Source organism: Astyanax mexicanus, chromosome 7 (genome assembly GCF_023375975.1).
Source record: "Astyanax mexicanus isolate ESR-SI-001 chromosome 7, AstMex3_surface, whole genome shotgun sequence".
NCBI lineage: Eukaryota > Metazoa > Chordata > Actinopteri > Characiformes > Acestrorhamphidae > Astyanax > Astyanax mexicanus.
In genome coordinates, this window is record NC_064414.1 from 13,719,389 (window position 1) to 13,736,424 (window position 17,036).

Consider the following 17,036-nt stretch of genomic DNA (forward strand, 5'->3'; position numbering starts at 1 on the left):
ATGCTAATATAATGAGCTTTACACAAGGTTTAGAAGTTGTTATAGCTGTAAAGGGTGGGCTGTCAACATCTTAAACCCTATGTATGGATTAAGAATAGGTTTAAAGGGTTTGAAACCAGATGAGAGAATACTTTTGGCACCACTGACAACACTAAAATTAATTCAGTGAATCTGGGTTGGTGTGAACCTAGCCTTGATTTTGTGTACCGTTATAACCTCACTCTTCTACTCTTTAGTGACATGATTGGAATTTTTAACACTAATGCAGTCAAATGCAATTTTTAAATGAAATGCATTAAGCTTTTTTGGCCTATTCCAAATACTCCTTTCTGTCTTTAATGTGTTTCCCATTCAGAGGCCAAGTGGCACATCCCTCCCACAAAGATACTCAACTCTATGAAAGAGAGAGGCAAAGACTCACCCAGCAAACTCATTAGGGTAAGTTTCCTTCCAGCAGATCTGGAAACTGTTTGTGTTGAACGAGGCCTTAATGTTGTTTGCTGTAGATGACAACTACTAGTGAAATGTTTAGTAGTCCAGTGGTAGTGCTGTTTGGCCCACACAAGCTGTCTTTATATTATCTCATCTTAGCAATAGCTTTATTACTGCACTTCAGAGCTCTTATTTTTTCTTTTAACTGCTGAAACTGAAATTTAATCTAATGTTACGCTAAGCTAAAGGCACTGTTGTCATGTGGATCAGCCAGACCTCTTCCTGTACCAGTTTTCTCTAGTTTCCAAGATTCTTTTGAAGGTGTAGCAAACAGGAGTCACTGATTTCTGGCTTCATCTGTTATTTCAAACAAAAGGTTTTTAATAGTTTCAGAGTTTTCTGTGTTTTTTTAGAACAAAGCTTTTTTGTCACGGTACATTGTACAGTGGGTACAGAAACTATTCAGACCCCTTAAAATTTTCCACTTTTGTTTCATTGCAGCCATTTACTAAAAACAAAAAAGGTAATTTTATTTCTTAATAATGTACACTCAGCACCCCGTCTTTACAGAAAAAAAACCCAAAAATGTAGAAAATTTTGCAAGTTTATTAAAAAAGAGAAGCTAAAATATCACACGGTCATAAATATACTTCAGAACAGAGTTCAAAACTAGGACCAGATGGTGAATCTTCTCTCTGAGATTTAGATAACCTCATTATTGTTTGATATGCAGACTATCTCTACAGTGTCATCAGCATATTTATTATGTTTTAATGTGTTAAAGGCATGGATGTGGGTGCAGTCATGCGTAAAAAAGTGTAAAGAGGATTGGACTGAGCACATGTGAATGATGTGGGGTAGGGCTGGGCGATATGGAAAAAAATCTTATCACGATATAGTTTTCCATATCAGCCGATATCGATGTGTATCACGATATAAATCAAATCACTTTCTGCTACACTGAAAGATTTCTTTTTACTCATAAATGACAGAATAAGGGAGTTATGGCCAAAATCTCTAGCAGGCTCAGAGCCTTGTGGACAGAATCTAGGATGTCCACATCTTACCAGGTGGGTAAAAGGTGCTCAGACAGCTTTTAAATTATTTTAAAAAGTCATTATACATCCACACAGGTCAAGAACACCCCCCCCCCCCCCCCCCCCACATGTATGGCCCTTAAAACAAGTACAAACGGACAAATATATAAACAAACAAAAAATGGCAAAAGCTATCATCGATACATAGCATTCTGACACCAGGTTGCTCCAGGTGAGACAGGCCTGTGTGGAGTGCAATGGATATGGCATTCCCTATGGAACAATTCCTGGTGTTTGTATGAATTGAGTTTTTTTTTAAGGGTAAGTCTCTCAAAGCATTTTGTGATGACAAGAGAGAGAGCAATTGGTTGGTAATCATTAAGGCAGGTTACTGCTGACTTTTTAGGCGGGTAGGAACTACAGCCTGCTGCAAGAAGATCTAAAATCTAGAAATAAACTTGCTAATTGGTCCGCACATAAGTTTACCTGACACCTTGCCTTGGAAAAGTCTATCTTTCTCAGTGTTGATTTTACTTGATGGTGCTGAAGAATAAGATATGGCTGATGCTCCTCAGGTTTGGTGGGCTGGGCCATTGGTCCTCTTTCTTGTGTATCAAAACGTGCAAAGAACTGGTGTCAGGTAGTGATTGGTTGCTACTGTAAGTAAGCATATCACTTGCTCAATAGGCAGTGTCTCTAGTCTTAAACTAAAGTGTGTCTAGTTTCCTAACCCCCTCCTTTTAAAAAAAAAATACGTTTTCATATTTTACAGTACATATTTTTTTAGTTCGAGAACTTTTTTCCTTTCCTTTACATTTTTTACCATTTATGTTCACTGGATTTTGTACCATTTCAGGTCACGCGCTTAAATGGTACAAAAAAGGGCAAATAAACTGTGTGTTTCCTTAAACTTTTGTCTGGTTGAATACTTTTGTGTTTTGTGTTCACATATTAATCAGAATTGATGCTTGTGTGTTTCTTTGGGTTGAGTACAGAACATCACCTCGGCTGGTTATGGTTCATGAACAAACACGTGTAGCCCTGCTGGTATAGCTGTCAGTGTGCATTGGCTTCACTCTGATGAATGAGTGGTGATAAGGTCAGCCTGCCCTTGGTGCTGCTGTTTGATTGTGCTGTCAGAAGCACACTGCAATCTAAACTGGTGTCAGACCTCACTTTTTTTCTTAACGGCTCGTAGGGTGAATTTCTTTGTCCCATATTTTCTCTTTCTAATAGTTTTTCCTCTCACTTTTATTGGATCATTAGGTTTGGATGTGATCCTTTTCTTACACTTAACATACAGTACCAGTCAATCATTTGGACACACATTTTCGTTAAATGTTTTCTTTATTTCTTTATATAATTTATTTAATACATTGTAGACAAATGTAAAAGGCATGAAAACAATTAAGGGACACATTGATTTACAAAGGAAACAATAGAAAAAGTGTTTGTCTAACTAATACTTTGTTGGAGTACTGCACTTTTTCATGATGTGATATTTTCAAGCACAGATGGTATTTTACACCTCTCTCATTCTTCACATCTCTCCAGGGTTTTTTTAATCAGTAGAGATTGGATAACCCTTTATTAGAAATATCTTTGTAACTATTAGGTTAAGAGATCAAGGGTACCCTGGTTTCCAAAATTCCTTAGATCTCAATTTGATCAAACATCTGTGAGACGTTTTGACTTGGATTCACAAGTTACAGGCACGATCTGCTGCTGGAGTCTGTGCCACAACAGGTCTTATCTGGTTTGGTGGCATTCAGTGGAAAATCCTCCGCATTTGTGCATTCTTACAGTGTACAAAACCCTGCTTAATTCCTCTGGACATGTGTACCTGATTAATCTGAATGTTCTGTGTGTATGTTTGTGTCAATCAGGGTGGAGATAAGAATTGTAGCCACTCTAGTAGCAATACTCTGTCCAGCAGTGCCTCCAGCAGTAACAGTGATGAAAAGCATTTTGGATCAGGTGACCTGATGGACCCTGAGATGCTTGGCCTCACATATATCAAAGGAGCCTCCACAGACAGTGGCATAGACACAGCACCCTGCTGTGCGCCTCCTCCACCCCCAGACATGGCTGCCACTGCAGCGGCCCACATGGTCCTTCATGGACAGGAAATTGTGGAGCAGGAAAGCTGGACTACAGAACATCAAGAAGACAATGGCGCAGAGGAGGAGCTCACCAAACTGAGGTACAGTGTCTAACTGTATAGCTGTATTTAGATTTCATAATGCAACATACAGATTTGAGCATCAAAAGCAACAAAACAGCCTTGAATATTTCTGTAAATGGTACAATTATGTTATTTAATAAATAAGCTCTAATTTAATCTTATCTTACAACAGGATGTTCTCCCAGAAGGACGGTGGCTTCTTTGGGTAAGGAAATTGTGTCAACAGTCGTCTTGGGTCTAATACCGTATTGTTCCATTATACTGAGATAGCAGCTGTAAGTGCAAGCTGACAGTGTTGTACTTGTGTTGTAATGTTGTGTCTGCTGGTCAGCTTAAAATAGTTTGGAAGCTGATTGAGGTACTTTAGCTACTGAGATGCAATAAATGTAAAAATAGCCGAGAAGAAATGGCTGTACAGGTAACTGTAATGTGTGTAGGGTGTAACTGGGTTTAATAGATAGTCTCTGCGTCATCAGTATAGAACCTGCGCTGTTTAACAGGGTCAAAATCACAAAGGTCACAGTGTGATTTCTTACATAAAAAAATGTAGGTCTACGTCACAGACCATTTTCTTGAGCCCGACCCAACAGAGCCAGAGGAAAGCGATGGGAGTTCTTGACCTGGAGTAAACCATTCATCCCCTTGTTTGTTCAGAAAATGTTAACGTTTTATATATTCCAATTACAGAATTTACTTTGATTTTTTAGTGGATATTATTGCTTTTTGCCATTATATTATAGGATAAAGGACTGCACACAATAAGTTTATCAGTGGTGTCAGTCTGGTACATAAAGTAAAAGCGTGAAAAACAGTATCAACAGACTGACAGAATACACATGAAGGTGATACATCTGGAGTAATTTTAGAAACATGTGCATTTGTGGATAAAATACAATGTAAAATCCTCCACTGAAGGTCTCCAGAGCGTTTAGGCAGAGGGGCCTTATATAGGAGCCTCCATGATGGCCTCAGACTATCAGGAACTGAGAGGTGGTCTCTCCACTTGGAGTCCACCCTCCCCCGCAGCTCAGCATAATGATCAGATTTTATATATATACACTGGTACAAGACCCTCTTACCAGCACGCGAGAGAGGCACACTCAGGAGGCCCTCAGCAGACAGAAGACCACACCCCCCAGTTTCTCCATCCATAAAAACATTTGGTGTGATGTTTAGTTGTGGAAAACACTGAGAGTGAGTCCCACCAGCCAAAGCAACAGATATAAAGTCACGATAAGGTTGGGAAAAAGAGGCTTTTGCAGTGTTTAGGAAGAAACCAGGCTAATACCGACCATGGTTTTAATTTCAGCAGCAGAGTGCCAAAGTCCTGCAGCCAAATCCACAATGTCTCTGATCTTTACCACTTTTGCTCTGATAAAAGCAGAAGCAGTAGAACTGAGACAGTCCACATTGCGGTTAAAGAAAAGATTAGAGAATATGGGTTCATCTAATCCAAAATGAGCCCCATCTTCTCTTTGCACTGTAAAGCAGCCCCATGAATTAAGTACAGAACCATAAAAACCCGGCACAGATATCCGTTTTAAATCATCACATGACATTAAAAATAGCTGTTTATCAAGGCCCAACCGGCCCATGGTCCTGAGCAATGCCAGTCCGAACCGGACCCAAGGGGTAGAGTCATCCTGATAAAGCAGTTTTTTGATAGTGTTCAGTCTCATGGCCTTCACTTTATCAGAAATCTGAATTAGTCCCTGACCTCCCTCATCCAGAGGTAGATGTAGTAGTACTCCAGGAGGAAGCCAGTGAAAACCATCCCAAAAAAAGTCAATGCAGGCCTTCTGAACAGATCGCACAAGGGTAGTGGGGGGGTCCAGAACTGTCATTCGGTGCCATAGCATGGAAGCTATGAGATTGTTAATCACCCACCTCCCACCTCCACCTCTGTAGCCGACCCACAGCTTTGTCTTCCAATCCGTCCCAGTTGTTTTTCATAAAGGACTCAGTCCCTAAGAAAACTCCCAGTACTTTCATACCATCTGAGCGCCAGGAACACTGAGGAGGAAGTGATGGAACTGTTTGCTCTCCCCACTGGCCCACTAGAAGAGCAGAACTTTTGGACCAGTTTATTTTTGCTGATGATGCTGCTTGGAAAAGCTGGAGGCAGTGTGTCATCCAAACAACATCATCATCAGATTTTATAAAAACTGTCACATCATCCGCGTATGCAGTCAACTTAACTGGTTCAGTGGGTGCGTTACTGGGTCTCTGGGCTGATATTCCACTGATCTTTTTCCTCAGATTCCTCAGCAGTGGCTCAATCGCCAGTGGATAGAGGAGGCCAGACAGACCACAACCCTGCAGTATGCCACGCTGGACACTGAATGTTCTTGTGAGATGACCATTTATTTTAAGAAGGCTGTAGACATCAGTGTAGAGCAGTTTAATCCATGATATAAAATGTGGGCCAAACCCAAAGGCCTCAAGAGCGTCCAGTAGGTAGGAATGATCCACCCTATCGAACGCCTTTTCTTGTTCCAATGAGAATGCCCCAATACTCAATTCCTCCACCTCAACATATTTAAAAAAATATCTCATATTAAAAAGAGATTATCAAAAATGGAGCGGTCAGGAATGCTGCACTGACAAAGCTCCGGTCCATCTCCGTGGGCAACACTCTCCTGTGTTTCCTCCACCTGAACATTAATATCAACGGCGGGGCCGCTCTCAGCTCCGCCGGCCTGTGTAAGCACCTCAGCGGGCTGCCCAGAAACAGAGCGCCCGTCACCGACAGGCTCTGCTCCAGCCCCGCTCTCAGCCGCCTGAGCAGCCGCCGCTGAGCGCTCCCTTCCCAGCTCAGTGTTCAGGTTGCCCGCCGGCACAGTCACCGCTGGCCCTGTTCCAGCAGCGCTCTCGCGTGCGTGTGGAGCCGGAGCTGCGCGCTCAGTGCTAGGCTGGGCGTGCGAGTCCTCCGTGCTGCTCACCCCCGGACCATCCGGCCGAGCTCCAGACTCAGTGTGAACATTTTGAGGACACATTTGTCTAATATGGCCAAATTCTCCACATGAAAAACAGCGCATAGACTCCGAGCTTATAATAATAGTGCAGCTCCTTCCCTCCACTGTCACAGATACAGACACACTTAACGGGTCATATTGTGTGTTTAATATCATAGACGCCTGGCGTCTAAATGACAAGACATGTTTAAACTCGGCAGATTTACAAAAGAGAGAAATCAATTTCACTGGACCCAGTACTTTATATCTTTCTAAAATGTTCTTAAGCATTTCATCCGACGCTACTGGCGGGACATTAGAAAGTACGACTCGTTTAGATGGACTGGACAAAGCAAGAACGGGCACAAACTCATCTTTAATACCGAGACCTTTTTCCACTAGCCTTATGAATCATTTCTACCTCGGACACAAACACTACTATGGCCTTATTCATTCTGGAAGCTGACCTGATGTTTTTAGCTCCTACTTCTTTGCTAACCGCTATTAAACATGCCTCCACTGACACGGAGGGGTCCGGGAAACATTTACAACCGTGTCTGAAAGTTAAACGGGGAGACGCTGCCCCAGCTAAACACTAGAATACCACTAATATTACACTGACAGTGAATAAAGGGGATAGAAAAGTTTAGAAAAACTCACTCAGCCGGCAAACAGTCAGCCGCTCGCTCACACGCTCCGCACACACTCACGCACTCACTTCCGCTCAGGTGAGAGAGAGAGACAGAGAGAGAGAGAGAGTGGACATGCTTCACTACAGCTCTTAAAACTTTTGCAAATAAAAGGATTTTAAAAATGAGATAAACCAAAGGAAACCTTTTGAAAACTTCTTATTTCCAAGAAAGAGTAAACTGATCAACTTTCTGCTGAGAAAAAAGGTCAGTTACAGAAGAAAATAAGCAAAAGCTAAACTTAGCTGGAAGCAGCTAACAGAAAAGCCGCAGCAGCTACTGAACAGGAGAAGAAATTCACTGGAAAAGGAACAGAAGTCTTCAAAATTCTAATAAACCACAGAGGTAAGCACCTCCAACTCAACTAACTAGCTGAAGAAATAACTGCTTTTTAAGTTAGCTCCGGCGCTAATCTAGCTAGCTAGCTAGCAACAGAAAATTAGCCATGGCTGATGCAACAGCGGGGAAGCTCCTCCCCCTAACACTCAGCTACCCTGCAGAGCTGAAAACCTCTCAGGCCAGAAAGGCTTTTAAACACAGAACACTGAGGGAAAACACAGAGACCCTCACAGCAGATTCCACACAAACAGGAGATAAAATTACTGTCACAAACCTCCTGCTGTACACAGAGCACACTGAAGCCTGGCACAGCGCCATCTGTGCTCACTACCAGAACTACAGAAAGAGAGGCATCTGTAACGGGAGACAGATACTGATAGATAATGAAGATGGGGACAGCTTCCTCACTGTAAATGTTTATCACAATGGGACCATCATGTTTCAGGGTAGTGAGGCCAGTCTTAGCTCTGTCCAGCAGGACTTTAACTTTATCAAAGCACTGGCAGAGACTAGGAGAGAAACTGAGGAGGACAGCAGCAGCTCAGACCAGGGTTTAGGAGAGGGGAGAAGAGACCAGCAACACCCCTCAGAGAGAAAGACAGATCAGGACCAACAACTGCAGAGCACAGTGTCCCAACTGAGAGAAAGCCTTTCCCTGCACGAGGTAGAACTGGTCGAACTAAAAGAATTATTTCTGTCCAACCCGCCATTCAACGACCATTCCCAGCAGATTCAACACCAGCTGAAGCTGCAGGAGAACTCCCTGCTGGAGCTTAAAAGAGAGGTGCTGGAGCTTCAGCAAGACAGAGAGTCTCTGAGAAAGGAACTCAGTACAGTAAGAGAGGAGATGCAGATTAGAGACCAGACCATCAACCACCTGAGGGAGGAAATAAAAAACCTCAAATCCAATCAGCAATCAGCAGAGCAAGGACCTGCCCACTCTGATCTGAACCCTGAACTTTCTGCCCAAAATCCTGCCCACCTGAAACCAGAAGCCGTCCTCTCTGGACACGGACTCACCCACTCAGAGCAATATCCCGCCCACTCTGAACAAGGACCTGCCCACTCAGAGCAACACCCCGCCCACGCTGAACAAAGACCCGCCCACTCAGAGCAACATCCCGCCCACTCTGAACAAGGACCTGCCCACTCAGAGCAACACCCCGCCCACGCTGAAAAAAGACCCGTCCAGTACCTGCAGATTCTAACATTATCATTCTAATTGACTCAAATGGGAAGTTCCTGAATGAGCAACAGCTTTTCCCAGGGAAAAAAGTTTCTAAAGTTTGGTGTGCCAGGACCAGAGATGCCCTTCAGCTCCTTACCCATGCCATCTCAGGTGAGCCAGACCACATCATCATCCATACTGGCACTAATGACTTAAGGGCAGAGCAAGACAGAGTAGCTGAATGTGTAATGAGAGTAGCACAAACCGCCACACAGACCTTTCCCACCACAAAGATCTCCATCTCAACCATCTTACCCCGAAGAGACTTCCACCCTGCTACCATCCACAAGATTAATACAGAAATCTCCCGCAGTTGTGCATCAGTGGCTAACATGCACCTGGTGCACCACCCCAACCTCAATGTCCACAGTCTCCATGACCACGTCCACCTGCGCAAAGACTGTGTAGCAACATTTGCCAAAAATCTAAAAGACGTGGCCCTCGGACGCACCCCAGACAGCCCCCTGAGAAGCAGCAGACCTTCCAGCCTACACAACATCGGACGACCCCACACTCCATCACACAGACAACTCCCAGCATTCCATCACTTCTACCCCCCACCTCCACACAGCCATCCCACACCCAGAGCAGCTCCAGCACACTGGATCTCCCCCCCCCCCCCGCAGACCTGCCAAACCCAGCTCTGCATCTCGACCTCCAGCCCCCAGGGAACTGCTCCCACAGCCAACACCCAAACTGATCCATCCACAGCCAGCACCTAAACTGAGGCACCCACCACCAGCACCCGGCCCCCAACCACAGCCACAGAGGCAGACCTATGCTGCAGTGGTAAACAACTCCACCAGTGCTGCAGATCTAGGCGAGACCAAACAGCTACTCAGCCTTTTATGTAGCAGACTACTGAGCTAAGTGACAATCATTTAACATACATCACATATTAATAAATAAATAAATATATAAATAAATAAATAATATTGTTACAAATGTACATGAATGTAATTGTACATAGATTACTAATGGTTTGTTTATAATTACATATACATTTTTGAATTCTTAAATACATTGGTTTATCTCATTCTTAAAAATAATTCCCACTTTTACACTTTTTAAAATTAAAACACTATCAATTTCAATGTGGAACATTCAGGGCATAAATTCATCTCTGTTCGGGTACAAAACTAAAAACAATGAATTCACATATAACACAAAAACACTGACATCATAATCCTACAAGAAACCTGGTGTAGATCTGACACCATCACTCACTCACTCACTGCCCCGCAAACTATAAAGCAATTATCTCTGTTAAACACCCTAATATTAAACGAGGTAGAGATTCTGGTGGAATTATTATATGGTATAAATCAGAATTATCAAAATTTGTAGTCCCAATAAAATTGGAAAAATCACATATTTGGCTTAAAATTAACAAAGATATTACTGACACTCCAAAAGACATCTATTTATGTAGTGTCTATATTCCTCCCAGTGAATCCCCATATTATAATGAAGATATTTTTCCTATTTTACATGATCAGATCAGCAGCTTCCAGGTCCAGGGAAGCATTTTGATCTGTGGGGATCTCAACGCACGCACAGGATCTCTACCTGACCTCAACACAGAGAAAGGAAATAATTATATATTCGGTCATCAATACCCAAGAAACATAATTAACCTTCCTTGATATAATTCTGATTCACAGGTGAACCGAAATGGAAGGGACCTCCTGCAGCTCTGTCAAAGCCTCGGTCTGTACATTGTCAACGGTAGGACACGAGGGGATTCTTTAGGAAGATACACATTTTGCTCACCTCTTGGCAACAGTACTGTAGATTACATGATCACAGATTTAGACCCTTTCTCTCTCAGTGCATTCACTGTAAAACTACTAACCCCTCTGTCTGACCACAGTCCAATTACTGTGTTCATTGAAAGGACAGAGACTAACAGCACAGCACACACACAGCCCAGCAAGCTGTACAACATCCGGAGACCATACAGATGGGCCCAAAACAGCACAGAAGAGTTTCAGAAAGCAATTGGAAATCAAGAAATTCAAACACTTTTAGACAACTTTCTGGACACCACATACACTCACAGTAATGAAGGCATCAATCTGGCAGTTAGAAATATAAACCATATTTTCATTTCAACTGCAAAAATATGCAAATTAAAACAATTAAAGAACAAACCCCAACAAATTAAAGATGATAAATGGTTTGACACAGAATGTCAAAGAATTAGACAAGAATTACGTAAATTGTCAAATCAGAAACACAGAGACCCATATAACGCAGATTTACGCCTTCAGTACTGTGAAACATTATAACTCTACCTCTACAAACGTACACTCAGAATCAAAAAAGCACAATATGCACACAAACAGCTGACACTAATTGAGGAGTCCATCAACACAAATAGATTTTGGGAACACTGGAGTTATCTCAATAAATCTAGATCAGAGGATTTGGCTATTCAAAATGGAGAAATTTGGACCACACATTTTAAATCACTATATAATAAAATACCCACCAATATAACAACTGATCAGAAAAATATAACAGAAGAACTAAAAACATTAGAATTAGCAATAAAAGACTTTCAGAATCCCCTGGACTCCCCCATTACTGAGCAGGAAATTCAATCTAAAATATCAACCCTGAAATCTAAAAAAGCTTGTGGATCTGATGGCATTTTAAATGAAATGATCAAAAACACTAGTACAAAATTCCAATTGGCAATTCTTAAACTGTTCAATCTGAGTCTGAGTGTAGGTTACTTCCCTGAAATCTGGAGTCAAGGTCTTATAACTCCCATTTTCAAAAGTGGAGACAAATTCGACCCTAACAATTACCGAGGAATCTGTGTGAACAGTAATCTGGGGAAGGTATTCTGTAGAATTTTGAATTCGAGACTTATAGACTTCCTTATGAAGCACAGTGTCTTGAGTAAAAGTCAAATTGGATTTATTCCAAATCACCGCACAGCAGATCATATTTACACCCTACACACCCTAATTGACTTACACGTAAAACAGAACAAAAAGAAAATATTTGCATGTTTTATTGATTTTAAAAAAGCTTTTGATACAGTTTGGCATAACGGTCTATTCTACAAAGTTCTTGAAAGTGGTGTAGGGGGTAAAACATATGACATTATTAAATCTATGTACACAAATAATAAGTGCGGAATAAAAATTGGCAACAAGCGAACAGAATTATTTTCTCAGGAGCGTGGAGTGAGACAGGGCTGCTGCTTAAGTCCAACACTATTTAACATTTATATTAATGAATTGGCCACTATTCTAGAAGGATCTGCAGCCCCGGGTCTCACTCTGCACGACTCAGAAATCAAATTCCTGCTCTACACAGACGACCTGGTCCTGCTGTCCCCCACAGAGCAGGGTCTACAGCAGAACCTGGACCTGCTGGAGCAGTACTGCCAGACCTGGGCCCTGGCAGTAAACCTTAAAAAGACCAATACTATAATTTTCCAAAACAGATCCAGATCTCAGGGAGGCACCTCCTGTTTCACAATAGGGACACACAAATTAGATAGCTGTAAAGAATACGTTTATTTAGGTCTGAAGTTCAGTTCCACCGGAAACTTCAGTCCAGCAGTAAATGAACTGAGAGAGAAAGCACGCAGGGCGTTCTACGCTATTAAACGCCAAATTCCCATCCCAATACCAATCAAAATCTGGCTCAAATTATTTCAATCAGTTATAGAACCAATTCTCCTATATGGAAGTGAGGTATGGGGGGCACAATCAAATTATAATTTTGACCAATGGGAGAAACATCCCACTGAAATTATGCACACTGAATTCTGTAAGAGTATTCTACAGGTCCACAGAAAAACAACGAACAACGCCTGTAGAGCTGAATTAGGACCCACTACTACTCAAAATTCAAAAAAGAATTGTTAAATATTGGCTACACCTAAAAAACAGTGACCCCCATTCCTATCACTATAAAGCCCTGCAGAGCCAAGAGCTGAGCAACAAAAAGAGTTCCCTCACACAGCTGGTGCTGAGCCTGAGTTCACTAACACACACTAACACTGTTCACCATCAGGACCAGCCTGTACTCAACTCAATTAGACCAAACCAAATTCTCACATTCCAAAAAACTAAATACATCACCCATTGGAACACTAAAACACAAGCACAGAGCAGAATGCAGTGCTATCTGGCCCTAAAGCGTCAGTACACTGTAGCTGAATATCTGAGCTCAGTGACTGATCTCAATCACAGAACCACGCTGACAAAGTACAGACTGAGTGAACACAGCCTGGCAGTACAGACCGGCCGCTACAGACAGGCCTGGCTCCCTATAGAGCAGAGAGTGTGCCAGCAGTGCCACAGCAACACTGTAGAGACAGCGCTGCACTTTCTCACTCAGTGTGAGAAATACAAACAAATACGGGAAATTTATTATAGACAAATTAATCAAATTCACCCCCAGTTCAGCCGTCTCTCTGATACCCACAAACTACCCGTCCTGTTAGGAGAAGAGAGAGACTGCAGCGCCCTGGCAGCACAATACGTTTCAGCCTGCCACAACATGCGGGACAGTGAGTGACCCACCACACACACACACCACACCCACACACACCCACACAAACACACACACCACACCACACAGCCCTGAATGTGAACATCTTTATTTTTTATTTTTTCTCTGTACCCATTTATATAGTATAAATATTTTTTTTTTTTATGTTGTTCATAAAGCTGTTCAAATGTTTTAATAGTGTTCAGTAGATTTCATGTCTATGTATTTATTTTTGGTTATACATCTGTTTTTCTTAATGTTTAGACTTGTCCACTTGTGTTACATTACATTACATTACATTACATTACATTACATTTGGCAGACGCTTTTGTCCAAAGCGACTTACAATAGTCAAGTACAATGTAAAATAAGTTTAAAGGTAAAACATCTTTGGATAGGGATAAAAGGAGGTCAAAGGGGAATAATAGGATAGAGGAGTGAAGGAGGGGAAGAAGGAAATGAGGTTAGAAGTAGTTAGTGTGTTAGAGGTGTTAAGAGAGTAAGTGCTCTTTGAAGAGCTCTGTCTTCAGGAGTTTCTTAAAGATAGCGAGAGATTCTCCTGATCTGGTAGTGGAAGGTAGTTTGTTCCACCATTGGGGAACTCTGTATGAGAACAGTCTGGATTGCTTTGTGTGAATGTTTGGCAAAGCGAGGCGACGTTCATTGGAGGAGCGCAGCGGCCAGGAGGTAGCGTAAGCCTTCAGGAGCGAGTGCAGGTAGGAAGGAGCCTGTTCTGTCATCACCTTGTAGGCGATAGTAAGAGCTTTGAATTTGATGCGAGCATCAACTGGTAGCCAATGGAGCTCAATGAGCAGCGGGGTGACATGTGCCCGTTTTGGCTGGTTGAAGACCAGACGTGCTGCTGCGTTCTGGATCATCTGGAGTGGTTTTACTGCACAGGCCGGGAGGCCAGTTAGCAGCGCATTGCAGTAGTCGAGGCGTGAGATGACGACCGCTTGCACCAGGAGTTGGGTGGCCTGTTGCGTCAAGAACAGTCTAATTTTTCGGATGTTATAGAGCGCAAAGCTGCAGGACCGAGCAACTGAGGCCACATGGTGCGTGAAGGAGAGCTGGTCATCAACCATAACACCCAGGTTCCTAGCAACCTTTGTCGGTGAGAGAGAGAGAGAGTCGATACTTATAGAGAAGTTCAGTCTTTGAGAGATTTAATTGAAGGTGATGCTCCTTCATCCATGAGGATATGTCAGAGAGACACTGCGATATCCGTGCAGAGATTGAGTGATCTTCAGGTGAGAACGACAGGTATAGCTGGGTGTCATCAGCAAAGCAATGGTAGGAAAATCCGTGTGAGCGGACAACCTGACCAAGAGAGGTGGTGTATATGGAGAAGAGAAGGGGTCCCAGTACCGAACCTTGGGGAACCCCAGTGGATAAGGAGCGGGCTGAGGACAGCTGTCCTTGCCACGACACCTTGAACGAGCGCCCAGTGAGGTACGATCTGAACCATGACAGCACATTGTCTGCGATCCCCATGTTTGAGAGTATAGTTAGGAGAAAGTCATGGTTGACTGTGTCAAATGCGGCCGAGAGGTCCAGCAGAATGAGCACTGAGGACTGACCTGCAGCTCTTGCAGTTTTCAACGCTTCAGTCACAGACAACAGAGCCGTCTCGGTAGAGTGTCCTTTTTTGAACCCAGATTGGTTCTGGTCCAGAAGGTCATTCTGGGAGAGGAAGCCAGAGACCTGATTTAGAACTGCTCTTTCTAGTGTTTTAGAGAGAAAGGGTAGCAGTGAGACCGGTCTGTAGTTGTCAACCTGGGCGGGGTTGAGAGAAGGCTTTTTAAGCAGTGGTGTCACATGTGCTTGTTTGAAAGCAGTCGGGAATACACCAGAAGTTAAAGAGGCATTGATCGTGTGAGTGATAGCCGGAATGATTGCAGGTGCGATAGTTTGCAGTAGGTTTGGGTCAAGCGGACACGTAGTAGGATGGCTACGTGTTAGGAGAGCCAGTGTCTCATTCTCAGTGAGAGGAGTGAACGAGGAGAAAGCAACGCCTTCGGTGGAGGGACACCGGGCAGTAGAGGATGTAGTAGGACTGCTACATTGTGCATCAGTAAACTGGTTGCTGATGGCCGCTACTTTGCCAGTAAAGAATGAGGCAAGTGTTTCAGCCGTAAGGCATGTAGCCGGAGGAGGAGGCGGAGGGTTGAGTAGTGATTTAAATGTAGCAAATAGTTTCCGGGAGTCTGTGAGAGAGCAGAATTTATTGTGATAAAATTCAGCTTTAGCAGTAGTGAGGTTGGCTGAAAAAGAAGGTCTGCTTGTTTTTTTGCCATTTTCTTTCGGCAGCTCGGAGTTTGGAGCGTAGTTCCCTGAGTGTGTCATTTTTAAGCCATGGCTGCGGTTTGTTTGAGCTAATGGCTCGAGATGTAAGAGGACAGAGGTTGTCCAAACAGGAGCTTAGTGTGGAGCAGAGAGTATCAGTGGCATCATTTACATTGAGTGATGAAAATGAGCCTGGTGGAGGCATATTGTCAGTCACCAGCGAGGAGTACTGGTCTGCTGAGAGATTTCGAAGATTTCGGCGGAACGAGACCATAATAGGAGTAGCTGTGGGTTTATTTGAAATATGAACATTGAGTTTCATAAAGTAGTGATCTGAGACGTGCAAAGGAGTGACAGTTAGAGAGTCGGTGTCACAGTTACGAGTGAAGATCAGGTCTAGATGTTTGCCAGCTTTATGTGTTGGAGGGCTGGGGACCTGCTCCAGTTCGAAAGACTGCATGAGGGATAGGAAGTCTGTGAAGCTGGTACTGTCATGGTGGATGTTCATATCCCCTAGAATGAGCATGGGACAATCTTGCTCAGGGATAGAAAACAGCAGCATGTCAAGTTCATGCGTGAATTCGCCCATTTGTCCAGGAGGACGGTAGAGAACAATAATGGCAAGTTTTGCTGGAGTATTAACCAGTGTGGCATGATACTCAAATGTATTGAATGTGTTTGCCGGTAATAGTGGAGTATATTTTAAGCCATTAGCGATTAATAGGCCCGTTCCACCTCCTCGTCCAGAGAGACGAGAAGTGTGGGAGAAGGAATAATAATTGGAAAGAGCCGCCGGAGTAGCAGTATTTTCAGGTTTGATCCAAGTTTCAGTCAGTGCCAGCAGTTGTAATGACTGATGATTCGCATAAGAGGCGATAAAGTCTGCTTTATTAACAGCCGACTGGCAGTTCCATAGCCCAACAGAGAATGAGGTAGTAGTGGACGTGGTTTGTTTTAGTGGACGCAGGTTAGTATGATCCTGGCGCCTGTTTGTGTTTTTACGCCTTCTGTGCGTGCCGAAAATAACTGAGATGTGTTGGGAGCACATTTTGTGAGGCAGTAGGACGGGCTGCCTTGTCAGTGGCCTTGCTCGGTGGACTCGCGCAGGTAGACTCGCAGGTCTTTACCCGCGTTGGTCTTCACACGAGAGGGTCTTCACACAACAGCTGACGCCTCGGCGAGTGTGAGTGACGAAATAGGATTCTACATTGCGCACAGCTGCGGGCGATATAGGAAATCCGCGCCACCAGACTGTCTTTTAAAGCCTTGAGTAACGCCCCCGAGGTCCGCAAACAGAGAAAGTGTGAAAGAGGGGGTTTGCCACGCCCCGCTCAAGTGAGAATCGCACAACCTTGTCCGAAAAAGCGC

The 17,036-nt window shown here is 43.4% G+C and overlaps 1 protein-coding gene across 5 annotated transcripts in view; it reads left to right on the plus strand.

Moving 5' to 3' along the window:
- Nucleotides 1–17,036, plus strand: part of LOC103029984 (signal-induced proliferation-associated 1-like protein 2) — a 232,260-nt gene that overhangs the window by 175,933 nt on the left and 39,291 nt on the right. For 3 of the 5 annotated variants that reach the window (XM_049481725.1, XM_049481727.1, XM_049481724.1), the window contains exons 13-15: nucleotides 356–438; nucleotides 3,356–3,672; nucleotides 3,827–3,859. In XM_049481725.1, coding sequence (XP_049337682.1) covers nucleotides 356–438; nucleotides 3,356–3,672; nucleotides 3,827–3,859 — 433 coding nt within the window. Of the gene's footprint in view, nucleotides 1–355; nucleotides 439–3,355; nucleotides 3,673–3,826; nucleotides 3,860–5,913; nucleotides 7,622–17,036 lie in introns of those variants that run through there. The other 2 variants (XM_049481728.1, XM_049481726.1) reach the window with 2 other exon arrangements.